Here is an 18,358-nt window from a genome sequence, read left to right on the forward strand (position 1 = left end):
CCTGTGTGTCCCTGCCTGGCAAGGGTTGGCCTGAATAATCTCCACGGGTCCCTCCCACCCCCTCCACTGGCCTCTGACCATGCAGGGCCACAGTCCCCTCAGGACAGCCCAGCCCAGCCCCTACCAGGTGCCAGCTTGCAGGTGGAGGCCCAGCCACCCCCTTGTCCACAGGCTGGGGTACAGCCACCACTCACAGACATTGCTGTGCCCTCAAGATGCAGCCCTGGCACTGCCACGCTCGGTGCCCCATGCCCACAGGCAGCAGGCTCCAGGAGCAGGCCAGGCCTTGCTTTATTGCACTCCAGCAGCCAACCTCCTCCACACCCTCAGCTTACACCGAGCCTTTCTCTGCCACCACCATGCAAGGTGGCATTGCTGGTGCCCAGCACCCTCCTCCAAAACCTTTGCAAGCTCTGCTGCCCACTGCCACACTCCACTGGCTGCTGGGCAGCTGAGTGAGCTCATGGGCACCTGGGAGGCTTTCCTCTGCCACGTGAGCATCACTGCCTGCCCAGCACTGCCTCCTGCCCTGGGGCAGTGTGGTCTGGAATGGGTGCTGCCAGCTGCCTCTGGGCTAGGCAATGTGCCAAGCAGGGGTAATGCTAAGCAAGCATGACCAGGTCATGTTGTGGGGCTGGGCAGGGCCTACAGGCTCTGCATGTGGCAAGTGGGCAAGGAGAGCTGAGTCCTGTGGGCTGGACACCCACTGTGCCAAAGCAGTGCCTGGCATGGAGGTCACTGCTTTGCCTGCTCCTGGGTGCCCCATATGAGGTAGAGCATCTTTCCTGTGAGGCTGGCAGGCACCCATAACAGCACCACTGCCCTCAGCATCCACCCAGCATGGGAGTGGGAGGCTTATCCTGGGGGGGAAGGGGAGGCTGGCAGGGCAGGGGTGCAAAATCCCATCCTCATTCAGCTGCCAGTGCCAACACCAGCACCCTGACATGGGCCTGGCTTGCACTCCAGAGCCTCACACAGCAGCAGCAGCCCTGCAGCTCACCCTGAGGCCCTTCTGCAGCAAAACCTTGTAGCCCAGGGTGTGCCAGGGCAAACGAGGCCACCTGGGCACTGCTGGGGCTCTCAGCTGTGACATGGAGCATGAGCAGGGCTTGGCACAGCTGCTTTATGGCTGGACACAAAGAGGGACAGGAGGTGCTGGGAGCCAGGAGGGCAGCCCAGCCTCCCAGTTTGCTGGGGGACAGCCAGGCAGTGGGCACAGCACCTGTAGAGCCTGAGGGAGCAGGGCTGCTGGCCCTGCCTTAGGGCAGGCAAATGGAGAGCGCCGGGAAAAGGACCTGAGCCTGAGGGTGTAGGGACACATGGCCCCAGGGGCTCCACCACAGCTGCAGCCCTCGGTGACAGGCAGTGGGAAGGTGCCCATGCTGCCCACAGCTGGCAGCCCCCGGGGCCCTGGCACTCACACTCGCACACAGCACACACCGGGCACCGGCCAGGGGAGGGGAGCGGCGGTGGCAGCCGCTGCCAGGGTGTCCCCTGCCCAGCCGTGCCGCACGCTGCCTCCAGGCTGCCCAGGCCGGGGTCGCAGTGGGGGTCCCAGCTGCAGCAGCTCTGGCTACTGCGGGGGGCCCGCCCTGCCCCCCTCTCCTGACCCTGCTTTGGAGCCCGCCGCAACCTCCCTGGTTTCCGCGGCTCTCCGGGAGGCCTTGGGGCTCAGGGCAGCCTTGCGCACGCCCTGGGGACTTGCCAGTCCCTTCTTCTGCAGCTGGGGGCTGGACTGCGCAGACTTCCTGCCCATGGAGGGGCTCCTGGAGCCCTTGGGCTTGGCTGGCTCCAGCGTCTTCAGGCCCAGGATGCTGCAGTAGTGGTTACAGCGGTGAGTGGCCGCAAACTGCTCCAGCAGTGAGGGGAAGCAGCTCTCCTTCAGCCCCTGGTACCTGCCGGCAGAGGTCACAGGCATGCCATCAGGGCACGGGGCTGGGGATGGAGCCCAGCCATGGAGCTCCACCTGTGTGCTGGAGCTGGGCACAGCCAGGGCCGCCCTGCACCAGCAGCTCTGTGTCACTCACCCTTTCAGGCTGGTGGCGATCCGCACATTGGTCACCTTCCAGCCCACTCCTGCAAGGAAAGGGAGGACAAGCAACCAGGCTCTGCTCAAAGGACAGACACTGGCACCAAGGGCAGGTTGTTGCCCTGGGAGCTGGGCTCCGTGGTACGTGGGAAAGAGGCAGGAGGGCAGGGCTGGGGTTTGTCCTGCTCCTGTCACAGGCCAGAGTGTGTCAGGAGGCTGCAGGAGTTGGATGGGAGATGCCTTTACCTTCCATGTCAGTCACCAGGATGTTTCCGTTTGTCCACTGGTAGACCCAGTGCTGGAAGGTGCAGCACTTGAGCACGACCTCTGAGGTGCCAAGTGCCACCAAGCTGCCATCTTTCTCGGTGGCACAGTACTGCTGGCAGGGCGCGCCCAGGTCCTCCTCCATGGTGGCGTAGGGGATGTTGTTGGCCGGGCGGTAGACCAGGTACAGGGGAAGGATCCTGGCGGGGCACAGGGTGGGGGTCACGCCAGCCGCTCAGCTCTGCCCTTTGGGGCGTGCCCAGCAGGCACGGGGTGCCCCGGGACGCCGAGCTGGGCGGGCAGGCCGTGGTACTCACTCGGGCACCGCTCCGAAGCCAGGGGCAGCTCGTGCCTCGGCAGCGAAGATCTTGCAGTACTCGCGGCTGGAGTTCTGCACTTTGCATTCCTGAGGGGGCAAACAGAGCAGTCAGGGACTTGGCCCAGCCTCCACCAGCGCCTCCAGGGGACCCCCACTGGCACAGGCATTCCCTGGCACCACCGCCAGTTGGTTCCCTGTCCCAGTGGTCAAAGGACAAGTGACAGGAAAGTTCCCAGCAGCTCCCAAAGAAGAGCTGAAGCCAAGAATAACAAAGGGCATTGGCAGCCTTCTGGGACATGGCTCAGTCCCTCCAGAGAGTCCAAAAACAAAGGAAATGCCATCCTGGGGTGCAGCAGGAAAAGTGTGGCCAGCAGGGCTGGAGAGGTTCTGCTGCCCCTCTGCTCTGCCCTGCTGAGACCACACTGCAGGACTGTGCCCAGCTCTGGGCTCCCAGTGCCAGAGAGACAGAGACCTGCTGGAGAGAGGCCAAGGGAGGCTGTGAGGATGATGAAGGGACTTGGAACATCTCTGCTGGGAAGAGAGGCTGAGAGCCCTGGGGGTGCTGAGTGTGGAGAGAAGGCTGAGAGGGACCTGATCAATGTCTATCAACAGCTGAGGGGTGGCTGGCAGGATGGAGGTGCCAGGCTCTGTTTGGTGGTGACCAGGGGCAGGACAAGGCCCAATGGGCACAGGCTGGCACCCAGGAGGTTCCACCTCAGCAGGAGGAGAAACTTCTTTGGTGTGAGGCTGCTGGAGGCCTGGAGCAGGCTGCCCAGAGAGGTTGTGGAGTCTCCTTCTGTGGAGGCTCTCCAGACCCCTCCTGGCTGTGTTCCTGGGTGCCCTGCCCTGGGTGACCTGCCCTGGGTGACCTGCCCTGGCAGGGGTTGGCCTGGATGATCTTTTGAGATCACTTCCAACCCCTGGCACTCTGTGAGTCTGTGGTAAAAGGCTCTGAGTCCCTTGGGCAGCTGCCATCAGGATGTGGTGTTTGGGCTACCGTGGCTGCCTGCTCTCAGACACCAAGGCTGTTGGAGCAGGCTCTGTGGGCACAGCAGGTGAAATGAAGTGGGCAGAGAGCTGGGGACTGTGGCACAGCGGGATGGGAAGGTGTGTGTGGGACAGGAGGAGGCTGCTCACCTGGATAGTGATGTCGTAGTTCTTCTCGACGAGGCTGTTGTCGTTCTTGGTCCCAAAGACAATGAAGTTGTGCACTTTGATGATGCAGGTGCAGCCGGACTCGAAGAGGGGCTCCAGCCCGTAGATGGCCCTGGCGCGGCAGGCTTTGCGCAGGGGCCCCGCAGGCAGCTCGGTGTCCTCGCTCACCACACGCCCGAACAGCTTGTCCCCCCAGTAGCCCGCGTCGGCCAGGCCCTTGGCGAACACCATCGGCGTCATCTCGATCTCCTCTCCGACCGCTGCGGGGAAGAGCCGGCGAGGGATGGCAGGCCGGGCGCCCTGCCCCCGGCCCCCTGCCGCCCCCGGCCCCTGCCCCCTGCCCGCAGCCCGGGGCAGCGCCGGCGGCTCGCCGCTCCCGGCCCTTACCTTCCGTCTCCTCCCGCGACACCAGTCCCGACAGCACTGCAGGAACAGAGCGCAGGGGGCTCAGGGGCTGGCCGCGGCCCCTCCTGCCCCACGGCTCCCGCAGCAGGGCGGTGCGGAGGGGCAGCGCTCGGCGGGCAGGGGCAGGGGCGGCTGTGTGCCCCTCCGCAGCCTGGCAGCAAACCCTCCCAGGGCTGACCGGGTCAGCCCGCGGCGGGCACAGTGCCGGGCTGCCCGAGCCCCTCACCTTCTGGGGTGAGCAGGAAGTGTGTGGTGGCGGTGCCGTGCTCGTTGCTGATCACGCAGCGGAAGGCTCCGCAGTCCCGGGGGGACGCCTGCACCACGGCCAAGGCCACCTGGCTCTCATCACCAGCGCTGCAAGGAACAGGAGCAGGGCCTCAGCCCCGGGCGCTGCGCTGCGGGCACGTGGGAGCCCACACGGGACGGGCAGCGCCAGCCCGAGGGCCTCTCACCTGCCCCCCTGGTACCTCACGGCACCAGGGGTCTTGCCCTGCAGTTTGCACTCACAGAGATGCCCATCTGCCAGGGGCATGCCCTGGGGCATTTGCCTGTGCCTGGGTGCTGCAGACTGCTGAGGGACTGAGAGGGACTTGAGCTGACAGACTGCAGCTGGGTGGGGTGGCCCCAGGGCTGCCCAGCATCACCTCCAGCTGCTCACAAGTGAGGGCAAGCACCACTCCTGCCCCTGCAGCCTGCCCCTCACCCACAGACTGCCCAAGCACCGGCTCCATATCAGCAGGCTGCAGGTCTTCTCCAGCACAAGGCTTTGGGCTGGCACTTCCTTTGCCAAGCTGGTGAGGCACCAGGCAGACCGATCTCCACCAGGATCTAAGGCCTTTTTCTGCCAGCATGAACCAGCACGGGGGCCACAAGGGAAGGGGTGGGACCATCATCCTGAGACCTGCTATCAGCTACAAGGACATGGCCACTCCCGGTCTGCCTGGTCCATCTCAGACATCTGCTGCAGGAGGTGGTTTCTGCACCAGGAGTGCCTCTTTCTGCCCCCTCATGAGAGGAGAAACACAAAGGATACCCAAGGGCATCAGGCAAATCCTCTCCAGTGTGGGAGATGTTTCCACACAGGCTCCTGTGGGCTTGGGAACAAGCTGCTGTGCACAGCAGGCCCAAAGGAACATCCAGGGTACAAGAAGGCATCCAGCTGCCCGAGCACGCTCTCCCTGTGCAAGGGTAGTGCCACAGGACAGAGCGGGCACAGCCTGAGCTGCCTTCTCCCTGGTGCCGTTTGCCAGTGGTGGCTGCAGGGAAGCACCTGCCAGAGTGCGATGTGCAGACCCTCCCCTCACAGCTGCCTCCCTCCCCTCACAGCTGCCACCCTCCCCTCACAGCTGCCTCCCTCCCCTCACAGCTGCCACCCTCCCGTCACAGCTGCCTCCCTCCCCTCACAGCTGCCGCCCTCCCAGGTGTCATCTGGGGACCCAGATTTGCAGCTCACACCCAGGTCTCAAACTCTGGGATGGGCACAAGATCTCTCCTGCCCTGCACGGGGCTTGGGTTCAGCCCCTGCCTTCCCAGGGCTCTGCTTGCTCTGCTTGGCAGCAGGTCCCTCCCACCCTGCACAGTGAGATCAAGGTCACAGTGTGCCATGCAGCGAGCCTCTCATGCAGCCCTGGCAGAGAGGGCAGCTGCAGCCCAGGGGCTGGAGCTGAGCTGAGGGCCATGTCTGTGAGCGCAGCGATGAGCAGCTGGCAGGTTACCTCCTGTGGGCTTCTGCTACAGGGGTCTCGTCCTTGTACCACAGCAGCTTCGAGTCGCTCAGGACGTTGAAGAACTGGCACCACAGTTTCAGGTTCCCCGAGGCGTCGGAGAACTGCTCTGCCCTGATCTTACGAATCACCTGTGGGGCTGTGGAGAGGGGCAAAGGGCCCTGGTGAGCCAGCCCTGGCTGCAGCTCTGGGCACAGGCCAGCTGGCCCCAGCACTGCTGCACAGGGCTGTGGCAGCCTCCATGCCAGCACAGCCTGGTGTAACAAGCAGGGCTGGGCAGGGATCGTGCCCCTGTGCTCGGCACTGGTGAGGCCACACCATGAGTCCTGGGTTCAGTTTTGGACCCCTCACTCCAGAAAGGACATTGAGTGGCTGGAGCAGGTCCAGAGAAGGGTCTGGAGAGCAGGGCTGGTGAGGAGCAGCTGAGGGAACTGGGGGTGTTCAGCCTGGAGAAAGGAAAGCTGAGGGGAAACCTTCGGGCTCTCTGCAACACCCTGAATGGAGGTTGGAGCCAGGCAAAGATTGACCTCTTCTCGCAAGGAACAAGTGATAGGAGGAGAGGAGATGGCCTCAAATCAGGTTGGCCATGGGGAACAATTTCTTCCCCAAAAGGTCTGTCAAGGCCTGGTCCAGGCTGCCCAGATCAGTGGTGGAGTCTCCATCCCTGAAGGGGTTTCAAAGCCATGGAAATGTGGTGCTGAGGGCCATGGGTTAGTGGTGACCTGGCAGTGCTAACAGCTGGACTTGAGAATCTTAAAGGTCTCTCAACCAAACCAATTCTGTGACCCCCTCAATGCAACCCTCCCAGGAAGGCTCAGAGCTGCTCTAGGATCAGTATGATGGGATACAAGTGGTACAAATCTGCTGCTGTAGGGCTGCAGTGCCAGAGGGGCTTGGTCAGAGGCAGCCCAGGAGACCACTGCACAGTGCTGGAGGGAAGGTTCCTCTCCTGGAGCAGGTTTGCCAAGGCTGCCCTTCCTCCTGCGAGAGTGCTGAGCCTGGCTCCCAGAAGCACTTCCCCACCAGGGTTATGGCACCAGGGATCAGTTCAGCACTGCCCATGGAGGGTGCACGCTGCTGATGCCCTCTGGACCCCTGCAAACATGAGACATGGTGAGGGCCAGGACACAGAGACCAAGAACAAGAGGATTCTGTGATCAGGGACATGCAGACTGTCCCCAGCCAGTCTCAGCACTGCTGTCCTGGCATTCCTCCACCCTCCCTGCATCGGGGAAGAAGTTCTGGTGCCACAGCCAAGGGGCAGTGCTGAACACCCTGCCAGGGGCACAGAGCTCTGTTGGCCCCGGGGTCACTCTCACCACAGGCTCCCTTTGAAGGTATCGAGGAGAGAGGATCCCTGTGGACCACCTCTGCCCTTACCTTTGAATGGGTTATTGGCTTGCTTGGTCTCTGCCGGCTGTGCTTCGGGCTTAGCGTCCTCAGAAACCTCCTGGTCACCGCTGCTGTCACCTGCGGGCTGCTGGTACAGCTTGGGGACCTCCAGCGTGTCCATCTTCCTGGCGGGGGCCGGCAGGCGCCGCTCCGCGGGCGGGGACGCGGCCGGGGCCGTGCCCTTGGCGGGGTGCGCTGGAGAGGCAGCAGGACTGCCCCCGAGGCCGGGGCCCTGCGGGGCTGCCTGTCCCTCCTGGCAGCCCGCGGCTCGGGGCAGGAAGATCTTGCGCCGGGCGCCAGAAGCCAGCTCCTCTGGCGTGGCACAGGGCAGCGCCGCCGCGGAGCCAGCGGCGCCCTCCTCGCAGCTCCCCGCGCCCAGACGGGAGCTGCCTTGCGGGGCCTGCCCGGCTCCCTCCGCCGGCTCGCTGCCCACCACGATGGCGGGCACGGAGAGCTGGGGCGGCCCCTCCGCCTCGGCAGCCGGCCGGGGCCGTCGCTTGGGTGGCACGGGCCGGGAGGCCAGCGTCTCCTGGCTGGTAAGCAGCTCCTGGTTGATCATGCCCGTGATGCGCCGGGACGTGCGGGGGGTGAGGGGCAGGCTCTCTGCCGTCTGGAAGAGCTGATTGTTCTGCACCTTCTCCAGCACCCTCCGCGACGTGCGGGGGCTCAGACCTGCAATGCCTATCTCCGGCGGCAGGGCTTCCTCTGCCCCGGGCTGCTCCTGGGCGCCGTGCTCCGGGGCCTCTTTGGTGGCATCCTTGCTGCCGTCTGACATCTTTAAAAGCAGCAGCAGATAGTTCTTCAAGGAGGAAACCAGGTCCTTGTGCTGCATCTTCTCCTCCAAAGACATCTCCTGAGGTGTCTTGGGGCTAGGCAGGACCAGTGGTACTTGTGGCTGAACCTCAGCACCTCCTTCCAAGGAGCCTGAAGGTGCTGCTGGTTCCTGGCACGGGGCTGTGGCTGTTGGCTCCCCTCCTTCCTTCTCCCGAGGTCCTTTAGGCACTGGTTTGGCACTGTCCTCCCATTGCATGCTGTCTGAGAACTTCTGCTGTGGGGCTGCTCCATGAAACTCCTCCTGTGGGGCTGCTCCATAAAACTTCTCCTGTGGGGCTGCTCCATAAAACTTCTCCTGTGGGGCTGATCCCTGAAACTCCTGTGGGGCTGCTCCATAAAACTTCTCCTGTGGGGCTGATCCCTGAAACTCCTGTGGGGCTGCTCCATAAAACTTCTCCTGTGGGGCTGATCCCTGAAACTCCTGTGGGGCTGCTCCATAAAACTTCTCCTGTGGGGCTGCTCCATTAAGCTTCTCCTGTGGGGCTGCTCCATTAAGCTTCTCCTGTGGGACTGCTCCATAAAACTTCTCCTGTGGGGCTGATCCCTGAAACTCCTCCTGTGGGGCTGCTCCACAAAACTTCTGTGGGGCAGACCCATCTGCTTTTTTGACTGCTGCTTCTCTGCTGGCAGGAGGCAGGCTCTGGGCTGCAGCTGGATGCTGAACTGCTGGGGCCTCCATCCCTGGGGCACTGTGAGCTGCAGCCTCCTGAGCTGTGGCCATCCCTGCTGCAGGGGCAGGAGGTGACTCCTCTTTGGCAAGCTGAACCGAGGTAGGAGCTGACCTTTCAGTCTCCTGACGTCCCAGAGGTGTCCCTGCTGTCTGCCCGTGTGCAGCCCCAGGAGAGGACTCTGCTGCACTGCTCCCCCCTGCCTCTGCACTGGGATGGCTCCTGGGCAGCTCTGCTCCTGCCTCTTTGCTCTCCCCATGCTTGACTGTTGCCTGAGGTGTGATTTGCTCCAGAGGAGTCTTCTCTCCAGGTCCTGGAGGACTTGGTTTCTTTGGCAATGGCTCTTCCTCACCTTGCCTTTTGTCCTTTTGATTTAGCAGTGCCTGTTGGGTCTCTCTGCCCTCAAGAGCATGGGAATGTCCTTCTGCCTGCTTCCTAGAGGCAGGGTGTTCCTTGCTGGGCAGCACATGGTCTGCAGAAGGTGCTGGTGGCTTTGGTGGCTCCCGGGGTCTCAGGCGAGGATTTGTTCTTCTGACAGCCCCCGTGGTGTCCTGGCAGGCAGGCAGCTCGCTCCTGGGCTCCTCTAGCTTGCTGGCCTGCTGACTGGTCTCTACAACTGGAGCAGACACTGGATGTTGTAGGTCACCAGCAGGCTGTCCCACTGCTGCTGAAGCCTAGCCACAAAAGGAAATGGAAAATCAGCATCATTGGTCTGCCTGGCTCTGAGCAGGGCCTCCTGTGGTCCTTCTGCACTGCCCAGCTTCTGATGAAGCATCAACCTGCAGTCACTGGCACTCATCCAGGGTCTGCTGGCTTCACTGTGGTCCCACAGCAGTGAGTCCCTCAGCCCCTGTTATGGTTTGAGGCTGGATGCCTTTAAGAACCACAGAGTTGAGGAGCTCCATGAGGACCAGAAAGGCCCAGGCATGGACCAGAAAGTGCATCTGTGTTATTTCATTGCCATGAGCCCTGCAACCCTTTCTGAGCAGGCATTTCTCTCTGTTCTGCCCTTCCCTCTCTCTGCTCTCCTCTCAGCATGCTGTAGTTATGGGGGAGGTGAGGCTTTGGGCCTTGAGCAGCCTGGAGCTGGCAAGCTGTGTCACTCGGGCTTGGTGTGTGTGAGGGGTAGAGAGGCATGGGGGAGGTGGATTTGAGGCCTGGGGTTTTGGTCTGGTTTGGAGGGAGGTTGTGGAAAGCCTTGGCCTAATGAGGTTTGTTTTGGGTAGCATGGCTGAGGTGGACTATGGATTGGTGTCTTTGATCTGCTCTGCACTGTTGTATCTACTTCCATTTACACTTCCACTTCTTTCCAGTCTGGGCTGGAGGGTTTCCCTTCAACTCCTTTGAGAAGGGTTCCTTAAAACCAAGACAGCCCCTGAGGTGCTGCACAGAATGGCTCCAACACTTCAGTGCCTTGGCTGTGCACAAGCAGCAGGAGATCTGCCTCTAAAACACTCCACAGAGTCACAGAATCATTTGGCTGGAGAAGCCCTTCCAGCTCCTCCAGTCCAACCACTCTCTAACTCTGCCCAGGCTGGGGCTAAGCCATGGCTCTCAGCACCACAGCTCTGCCTCTTGGAAACCCCTCTGGGGATGGGGACTCCACCACCTCCCTGGGCAGCCTGGGTCAGGCCTTGGGAACCCTTTGAGTGACAAAGCTTCTTCTAATGTCCAACCTAAGCCTCCCCTGGCACAATTCCAGGCCAGTTTCTCTCCTGCTCTCCCCTGAGCCTAGGGAGCAGAGCCCAAGCCCAGCTGCCTGCAGCCTCCTCTCAGGGAGCTGCAGAGAGCAATGAGGTCTCCCTCAGCCTCCTCTGCTCCACACCAAGCCCCCCAGCTCCCTCAGCTGCTCCTCCCCAGCCCTCTTCTCCAGCCCCTTCCCCAGCTCTGCTGCCCTTCTCTGGCCCTGCTCCAGCCTCTCAGTGTCCTTCTGGCAGTGAGGAGCCAGACCTGCAGCCAGCACTCAAGGTGCAGCCTCAGCAGTGCCCAGCACAGGGCACAATCCCTGCCCTGCTCCTGCTGCCCACATTTAATTCAGTGTCCTCTGACATGAAGCCTTCCCAAGGAGCTCAGGGCTGCCCTTTTCACCAGCTGTTGCCAAGACCTTGTATCATTTCCTTGCTCCTTTTTAAGCTCCATGCTCTGCCTCTGCCACATCTACATCTCCTCTGAGACAGGGCCATGGGCACCTCACATGCTGCCTGCAGGAGGCTGGCCAAATGCCTGTCCCAGCATTCAGTATCTTGCCCAGGAGCACAATGCCCAGAGGGGTTTGGATGTCTCCAGAGAAGGAGACTCCATAGCCTCTCTGGGCAGCCTGCTCCAGGCTCCAGCACCCTCACACCAAAGAAGTTTCTTCTCCTGATCAGGTGGAATCTCCTGGGCTCCAGTTTGTGCCCATTGCCCCTTGTGCTGTCCCTGGGCACCACTGACAAGAACCCAGCCCCATTCTCTTGCCCCCCACAGGCCTTTTAGCTCTTGCTGAGCATTGCTCAGCTCCCCTCTGGGGCTGCTCTTCTGCAGGCTCTCAGCCCCAGGGCTCTCAGCCTTTGCTCCTCACAGAGCTGCTCCAGGCCCCTCAGCAGCTTCCCAGCCTGCCCTGCACTCTCTCCAGCAGTTCCCTGCCCCTATTGCACCGGGGAGCACAGAACTGGACTCAGTACTCCAGATGTGGCCTTCCTAGGGCAGAGCAGAGCCAGAGGAGAGCCTCCTCAACCTGACTTGAGAGGCCACACTCTTCTTGCCAGAAGAACACCAGGAGACCGCTGGTGTTCTTAGCCAGGAGGGCACCGTGCTGAGCAGCGCACTGCCCGCAGGGGCTGGAGATGGACCAGGGCTGGTGGCTCAGCATGAAAGCACAGAGGGGGCTCTACACAGTGCTGCTGGCCAGTGGGGACCTCTGTTGGCTGCAGAGGACTTGGGGGAATTCGGGTTATCGTTGGTGCACTGACTCAAGGTCAGTCAGAAAAGCTCTCTGGGGAAGAGCTCCTGTCCTTAGGCAGCTGCAGAACACTCCGAGCAGGGGCAGGGGAAAGAAATGCCATGAGGTCATCAAAGCTGGACAGCAGCCATCACCGCGGACACCCGGTGTCCTCTCTGCCCTGATGCATGAGGAGCTTCAGAGCCTGGCTGCAGGACTTAGCAAAGCAAATGCAGCTCAAGTCCTGAGGGACGGCGAGGTCCCAAGGCCAGGCAAACTTCCATGCTACCACCCTGCCTGCTTTAAAAGAAAGGCTAAAAGAGAAAAAGCAAAGCAACTGTCCTGGGGAGGGAAAACATCCTCAGAATGAGAGGCAGCGTTGAAGGGCTTTACAATAACTGATTTGGGCACACAAAAGGCTGAGCACTTCCCGAGCACCAGCAGCTGCCGGAGCATTCAAATGCAAATCAAAAGCATCCCCTACTCAAAGGCACACCGCTGGCAAGCTGCAGGGTTCCCTCCCAGAGGATTTTTGAAGAGGAGAAGAGCCTGATGCATGTGAAAGGCTCAGGGATGACAGCCTGAGCCTGGCTGCTGCACACCAACACTTCCCAGCCTCCCCAAGAGCAACCGCAGGAGAAGAGAGCGAGCAGAGAGGGAGAGAACACACTGCTTCGCCCTGCCCGGCCCTGCGCGATGCTGAGGGGCAGTTGAAGGGTGGGCTCAGCACCCTGTGCTCTGGGGAGCACAGGACTCGCCCCCAACACAGCAGCAGGTTTCCTGCCCGTGAGCGAGGCTCCTGCCCGTGCCTGAAGACCTCTAGAAGAGAAAAAGCTTTTTCTGTCACTGCAGCACCTGTATCAGATTCCTGCAATGGCTTGGGCTGGAAGGGAGCTCAGAGCTCAGCCAGCTCCAGCCCCTGCCATGGGCAGGGACACCTCCCACCAGCACAGGCTGCTCAGGGCCTCATCCAGCCTGGCCCTCAGCACCTCCAGGCAGGAGGCAGCCACAGCCTCCCTGGGCAACCTGTGCCAGTCTCTCCCCACCCTCACTGACAAGGATTTCTTCCTCCTCTCCACTCTCAGCCTCCCCTCTCCCAGCTCAAAGCCATTGGCCCTCAGCCTGTCCCTCCCAGCCCTTCTCCAGAGTCCCTGCCCAGCTCTCCTGGAGCCCTTCAGCTCCTGGGAGGCTGCTCTGAGCTCTGCCTGCAGCCTTCTCTTCTCCAGGCTGCACAGCCCCAACTCTCCCAGCCTAGATGCTCATGGGTGTTCCCACAACCTGAGGGATCTGCCTTCCCCACCCAGGGAGGCATGCTGCACCCACAGAGCCTGCTCCAACAGCCTTGGTGTCTGAGAGCAGGCAGCCACGGTAGCCCAAACACCACATCCTGATGGCAGCTGCCCAAGGGACTCAGAGCCTTTTACCACAGACTCACAGAGTGCCAGGGGTTGGAAGTGATCTCAAAAGATCATCCAGGCCAACCCCCTGCCAGGGCAGGGCACCCAGGGCAGGGCACCCAGGAACACAGCCAGGGGGGGTCTGGAGAGCCTCCACAGAAGGAGACTCCACAACCTCTCTGGGCAGCCTGCTCCAGGCCTCTAGCAGCCTCACCCCAAAGAAGTTTCTCCTCATGCTGAGGTGGAACCTCCTGGGTCCCAGCCTGTGCCCATTGCTCCTTGTCCTGCCCCTGGTCACCACCAAACAGAGCCTGGTACCTCCATCCTGCCAGCTATTGATAGACATTGATCAGGTCCCTCTCAGCCTTCTCTCCAGGCTAGCCAGCCCCAGGGCTCTCAGCAGGGGTCATTAAAGGAGGCAAAGCAAAGGAGCCCTGGCAGCTTCCTGGGAAAAGCTTCAGGTTGAGTGACAAAAATACAAGCTGACTAAAAGATGTGGTGCTGAGGTTCAGGAGCAGGTGCTGTGTCCTGGCATGGCACTGCCACCACAATGAGTCTTCAGCAGAGTTTTTCCAGCAGGGAGAAGCCAAAAAGCCGTCCTAGCTGTGATCTACTGTATTGCTGTTGCACTGTAAACAAGCCCCAGGGCCCTGCCCGGCAGCCCCCAGCTCCTGCACCTGGCAGGCTCTGCTCAGCTGCACGGAGCTCCTTCAGCCTGGGCTGGAGCTCAGGCTCAGCTGCTGAGCTGATGTCACTGCTGTCACATCCACCCCCGACTAGAAATAGCCACTCAGTGCTGCCAGCTTCACTGATTTGGAAGCATCTCCCATGAGGTCAGCCTGCTGCTAACCCAGCAGAGCTCAGGCTGTGCCCCAGGCCAGCAGGGACCAGCTGCTGGGCCAGGGCCCTGCTGCATCTCTGCTCAGCACCGCGGCTGGGGTGCAGGGTGGGGGCTCTGCTGCCTGGGCACATCAAGCCCTTTCTCCTGGCTGCTTTTCCCAGTGGAGGCCTAGGAAGCCTCTGCAGCAGACCCTGTGAGGTACACACAGCTCCCCAGGGCTGCTGCCACAATCACAGAATCCATCTCAGAATGGCTCTGGTTGGAAGGGCCCTCAGAGGTCATCTGCCCCAACCCCCTCCCGTGGGCAGGGACACCTCTCAGCTGGAGTCAGCTGAGTCAGCACTGCCCTGGGCAGCCTCTTCCAATGGCTGAGAGCCTTCCAGTGCAGAAACAGTTCCTGAGCTGCAGCCTGAGCCTCCCCTGGTGCAGCTTGGAACCATTGCCTCTGCTCCTGTCCCTTGCCACCAAGGAGCAGAGGCTGTCCCCCCCTCACTCCAACCTCCCTGCAGGGAGCTGCAGAGAGCAATGAGGTCTCCCTCAGCCTCCTCCTCTCCAGCCTCAACACCCCCAGCTCCCTCAGCCCCTCCTCTAGCCCAGGGGCTCCAGGCCCTGCTCCAGCCTCACTGCCCTGCTCTGGACCTGCTCCAGCTCCTCAGTGTCCCTCCTGCAGTGAGGGCCCAGAGCTGGACACAGCACTCAAGGTGTGGCCTCCCCCAAAGAAGGGACAGGCATCCTGGGAAGAGCACAGGGATGTTGCCTGGATGTGTAGGGATGAGGTCAGGAAGGCCAAGGCACAGCTGGAACTGAACTGGGCGAGGGATGTAAAGAACAAGAAGGGTTCCACAGGTCCCTAAACCAGGAAAGGAAGGGTAAAGAAAGCTTCCTCCCTGATGAGCAGCAGTGGGGAACCAGGAACAACAGAGCAGGAGAAGGGTGAGATTCTCAACAACTTTTTTTCCTCAGTCTCCACTGGCAGCCCCACTCCTCAGGGCTCTCATGTTGAGGCCCCACAAGATGGGGAGACAAAGTCCCTCCCACCAAAAGCAGAGACAAGCTGCATGACCATCTGAGGAACATGAAGCTACACAGGACCTGATGAGATGCATCCATGGGAGATGGCTCTGGGCAGCCTGATCTGGTTGGGGGTTGCCCCTGCTTGCTGCAGGGGGGTTGGACTGGATGACCTTTGAAGGTCCCTTCCAACCCAGACCATTCTGTGCTTCTGTGCATCCCAGAGTCCTCAGGGAGTTAGCTGGTGCCAAGCCACTCTCCATGATATTTAACAGCCCTGGCAGCCAGGTGCAGCCCCTGGGGACTGGAAGAAAGGAGACATGGCCACTGCTAACGAGCCTGGGAGCCACCAACCTGTCAGCCTCACCTCCTGCCTGGGAAGATACTGGAACAGACCCTCCTGGATGCCAAGCTGAGGACAGGGAGGACAGGAGGTGATTCAGGACAGCCATCAGGGCTTTGCAAGGGGCAGGTCCTGCCTAACCAACCTAGTGGCCTTCTACAATGGAGTGACTACATCAGTGGACAATGGGTACCCTATGGATGTGATCCACCTGGACTGCTGCAAGGCCTTTGACACTGTCCCCACAACATCCTGCTGGCCAAGATGGAGAGATGTGGATTTGCTGGGTGGATGTTCAGTGGGTAAGGAGTTGATTGGAGAGTCACATCCAGAGGGTGGTGCTCAATGGCTCAAGCCCAGCTGGAGAGCAGTGACAGTGCTGTTCCTCAGGGATCTGTACTGGGACCTGTGCTCTTCAATAGATTTATCAATGCAGAAGGATCCAGGCACCATCAGCAGTGTGCAGGTGGAACCAAGCTGTGTGGTGCTGTTCAGACACCAGAGGGACAGGAGGGCATCAGAAGGGACCTGGACAGGCTGCAGAGATGGTACTCAGGTGAACCTCATGAGGTTCAACAAGAGCAAGTGCAGGGTCCTGAACCCGGGCTGGAACAATCCTCACTGTCAGTACAGACTGGGGAAGGAGGGGATAGAAAGCAGCCCTGAGGAAAAGGACTTGGGGGTGCTGGTGGGAGAGAAGCTGGCCAGGAGCCAGCAATGGGCACTGGCAGTCCAGAAGGCCAATGGCAACCTGGGCTGCATGCAAAGCAGTCTGGCCAGAGGATCCTGCCCCTCTGCTCAGACCTCACCTGCAGGGCTGCGTCCAGATACGGGACCCCAGCACAGGAATGATCTGGAGCTGATGGATAGGGACCAGAGAAGGCCACCAAGATGATCAGGGGGCTGGAGCACCTCTGCTATGGGGACAGGCTGAGGGAGCTGGGGGTGTTCAGCCTGGAGAAGAGAAGGCTCCAGGCAGACCCAACAGCAGCCTTCCAGGAGCTGAAGGGCTCCAGGCAGGCTGCAGAGGGACTGCTCCCAAAGACCTGCAGGGCCAGGCCCAGGGGCAATGGTCTGAAATGAGAGCAGAGCAGATTGAGATTGGAGGTGAGGAACAAGTTGTGCCCCAGGAGGCTGCTGGAACACTGCAGCAGGCTGCCCAGGGAGGTGGCTGAGGCTCCAGCCCTGGAGATGTTCAAGGGGAGGCTGGACAGGGCTGTGAGCAACCTGCTGCAGGGGAGGATGTCCCTGCTGCCTGCAGGGGCTGGGCTGGGTGACCTCTGCAGCTCCCTCCCAACCCAGCTGATGCTCTGATTCTCTGACACCCTGCTGGCAGTTCTGCCCTGGTTACCTCTGCACTGCTGGCTCTGTTTGCCTCCGGCTGGCATGCACGGTGCTGGCCTCTGCGTCCCTGGGGTGGCACAGGCGCCGCCTGCACCCTCTCTGAGGCTGCCGCCGCCTCCTCTGGGTACCCGCTGGCTGTGGCAGGCTGCAGGACAGGCTCGCTGGCTGCCTCCTGCTGCTGCTGCTGCTGCCCTGCCGCCTTCCCTTGCTTGTCAAAGAACATCTCCTTCAAGGAGAAGTGCAGGGTGTCCTGGGCCCTGGTGCCCATAGCTGTGGTGCCCGGGGCTGTGGTGCCCGGGCCTGTGGTGCCTGGGGCTGTGGTGCCTGGGGCTGTGGTGCCCAGGGCCGTGGTGCCCATAGCTGTGGTGCCCGGGGTTGTGGTGCCCGGGGCTGTGGTGCCCGGGGCTGTGGTGCCTGGGGCTGTGGTGCCCGGGGCCGTGATACCTGGGGCCGTGGTGCCTGGGGCTGTGGTGCCTGGGGCTGTGGTGCCCAGGGCCGTGGTGCCCATAGCTGTGGTGCCCAGGGCTGTGGTGCCTGGGGTCGTGGTGCCCAGGGCTGTGGTGCCTGGGGTCGTGGTGCCCACGGCTGTGGTGCCTGGGGCTGTGGTGCCTGGGGCTGTGGTGCCCATAGCTGTGGTGCCCAGGGCTGTGGTGCCCGGGGTCGTGGTGCCCACGGCTGTGGTGCCTGGGGCTGTGGTGCCTGGGGCTGTAGTGCCTGGGGCCATGGTGCCCAGGGCTGTGGTGCCCCGGGTCGTGGTGCCCGGGGTCGTGGTGCCGGGGGCCTTGGTGCTCTGCTGCACAGCCTGCCTGTGCTCTGTGGCCTTGGTGCTGCTTTCGGCCTGCGCCTCGCCGGCTGCCCGGGGCCGAGCGCTGCGGCGCGCGGCGGGCGCGGGGGCAAAGCGCGGGTTTGGGGCGGCCTGGGCTCTCTCTCTGCTGCTTTCTTCTCGAGGGGCAGCTTCCTGCTTCGCCGCTGCAGCGGCCTCCACCTTCTTCTTCTTCTTCTTGGCGGCAGAGTCCTTCGGCCCCGGCTGCGCAGCCAGCCCCTCCGCCGTCTCGTACATGTACTTGAGGAGGCCGTGCCCGCTCTCCTCCGCGCTCTCCAGGGCGGCGTCGCCGTTGGCGGTCACCTCGGCCTCCCGCGGTGCCACCAGCTTGTTTGGGAAGCCTGTCCTGACGCGGGCTGGCTGCTCCTGCAGCTCAGCGATGTCCTTCTGCAGCCTGGGCTGAGCGTCGGCCACGTGCACCTTTGCTGCATCCTCCTCCTCCCAGGCCGGGGCCCCGGAGCGGGCGCTGCGGTCCCGCGCCAGCCTCCGCTTCCTCTGCAGCCGGTCGGGGCTCATCCCCTGCAGCCTCTCCACCTCCACGTTCTCCTTCCCTCGCTTCTTGCCCTGTTCTATCTCTCGCAGCTTTTCTTCTGCTTTCCTCTTGATCTTGTCAAACCACCTCTGGTGGATCTTGAACTCTGTCATGGTGCCCACCTCCAGCACGCCCGAGCAGGACACGATGCCCTTGGGGTTCCTGGCCGAGGCCTGGTAAATGCCTGCATCTTCTTCTCGGCACCTGGAAACCAAAGGCTCTGCGTGAGACCTGCCCTGCCCTGCCCAGGCACCACTGCTGGGCACACAGCAACCCTGCCCTGCCCTGCCCTGCCCTGCCCTGCCCAGGCACCGCTGCTGGGCACACAGCAGCCCTGCCCTGCCCTACCCTGCCCTG

The 18,358-nt window shown here is 62.0% G+C and overlaps 1 protein-coding gene across 2 annotated transcripts in view; it reads right to left on the minus strand.

Moving 5' to 3' along the window:
- Positions 1–185: 185 nt before the first annotated feature.
- Positions 186–18,358, minus strand: part of ALPK3 (alpha kinase 3) — a 48,261-nt gene continuing 30,088 nt past the window's right edge. For both annotated transcript variants that reach the window (XM_068170272.1, XM_068170271.1), the window contains 10 exons: positions 16,654–18,205; positions 7,277–9,464; positions 5,888–6,035; positions 4,399–4,526; positions 4,155–4,190; positions 3,750–4,027; positions 2,611–2,699; positions 2,276–2,493; positions 2,028–2,076; positions 186–1,895 (listed from right to left, as the gene is read on the minus strand). In XM_068170272.1, coding sequence (XP_068026373.1) covers positions 1,574–1,895; positions 2,028–2,076; positions 2,276–2,493; positions 2,611–2,699; positions 3,750–4,027; positions 4,155–4,190; positions 4,399–4,526; positions 5,888–6,035; positions 7,277–9,464; positions 16,654–18,205 — 5,008 coding nt within the window. In that variant the 3' untranslated portion in view covers positions 186–1,573. The remainder of the gene's footprint in view (positions 1,896–2,027; positions 2,077–2,275; positions 2,494–2,610; positions 2,700–3,749; positions 4,028–4,154; positions 4,191–4,398; positions 4,527–5,887; positions 6,036–7,276; positions 9,465–16,653; positions 18,206–18,358) is intronic.

Source organism: Melanerpes formicivorus, unplaced genomic scaffold (assembly GCF_026170545.1).
Source record: "Melanerpes formicivorus ecotype bairdi unplaced genomic scaffold, bMelFor1.0.p_v2 SCAF_309, whole genome shotgun sequence".
Lineage (NCBI taxonomy): Eukaryota > Metazoa > Chordata > Aves > Piciformes > Picidae > Melanerpes > Melanerpes formicivorus.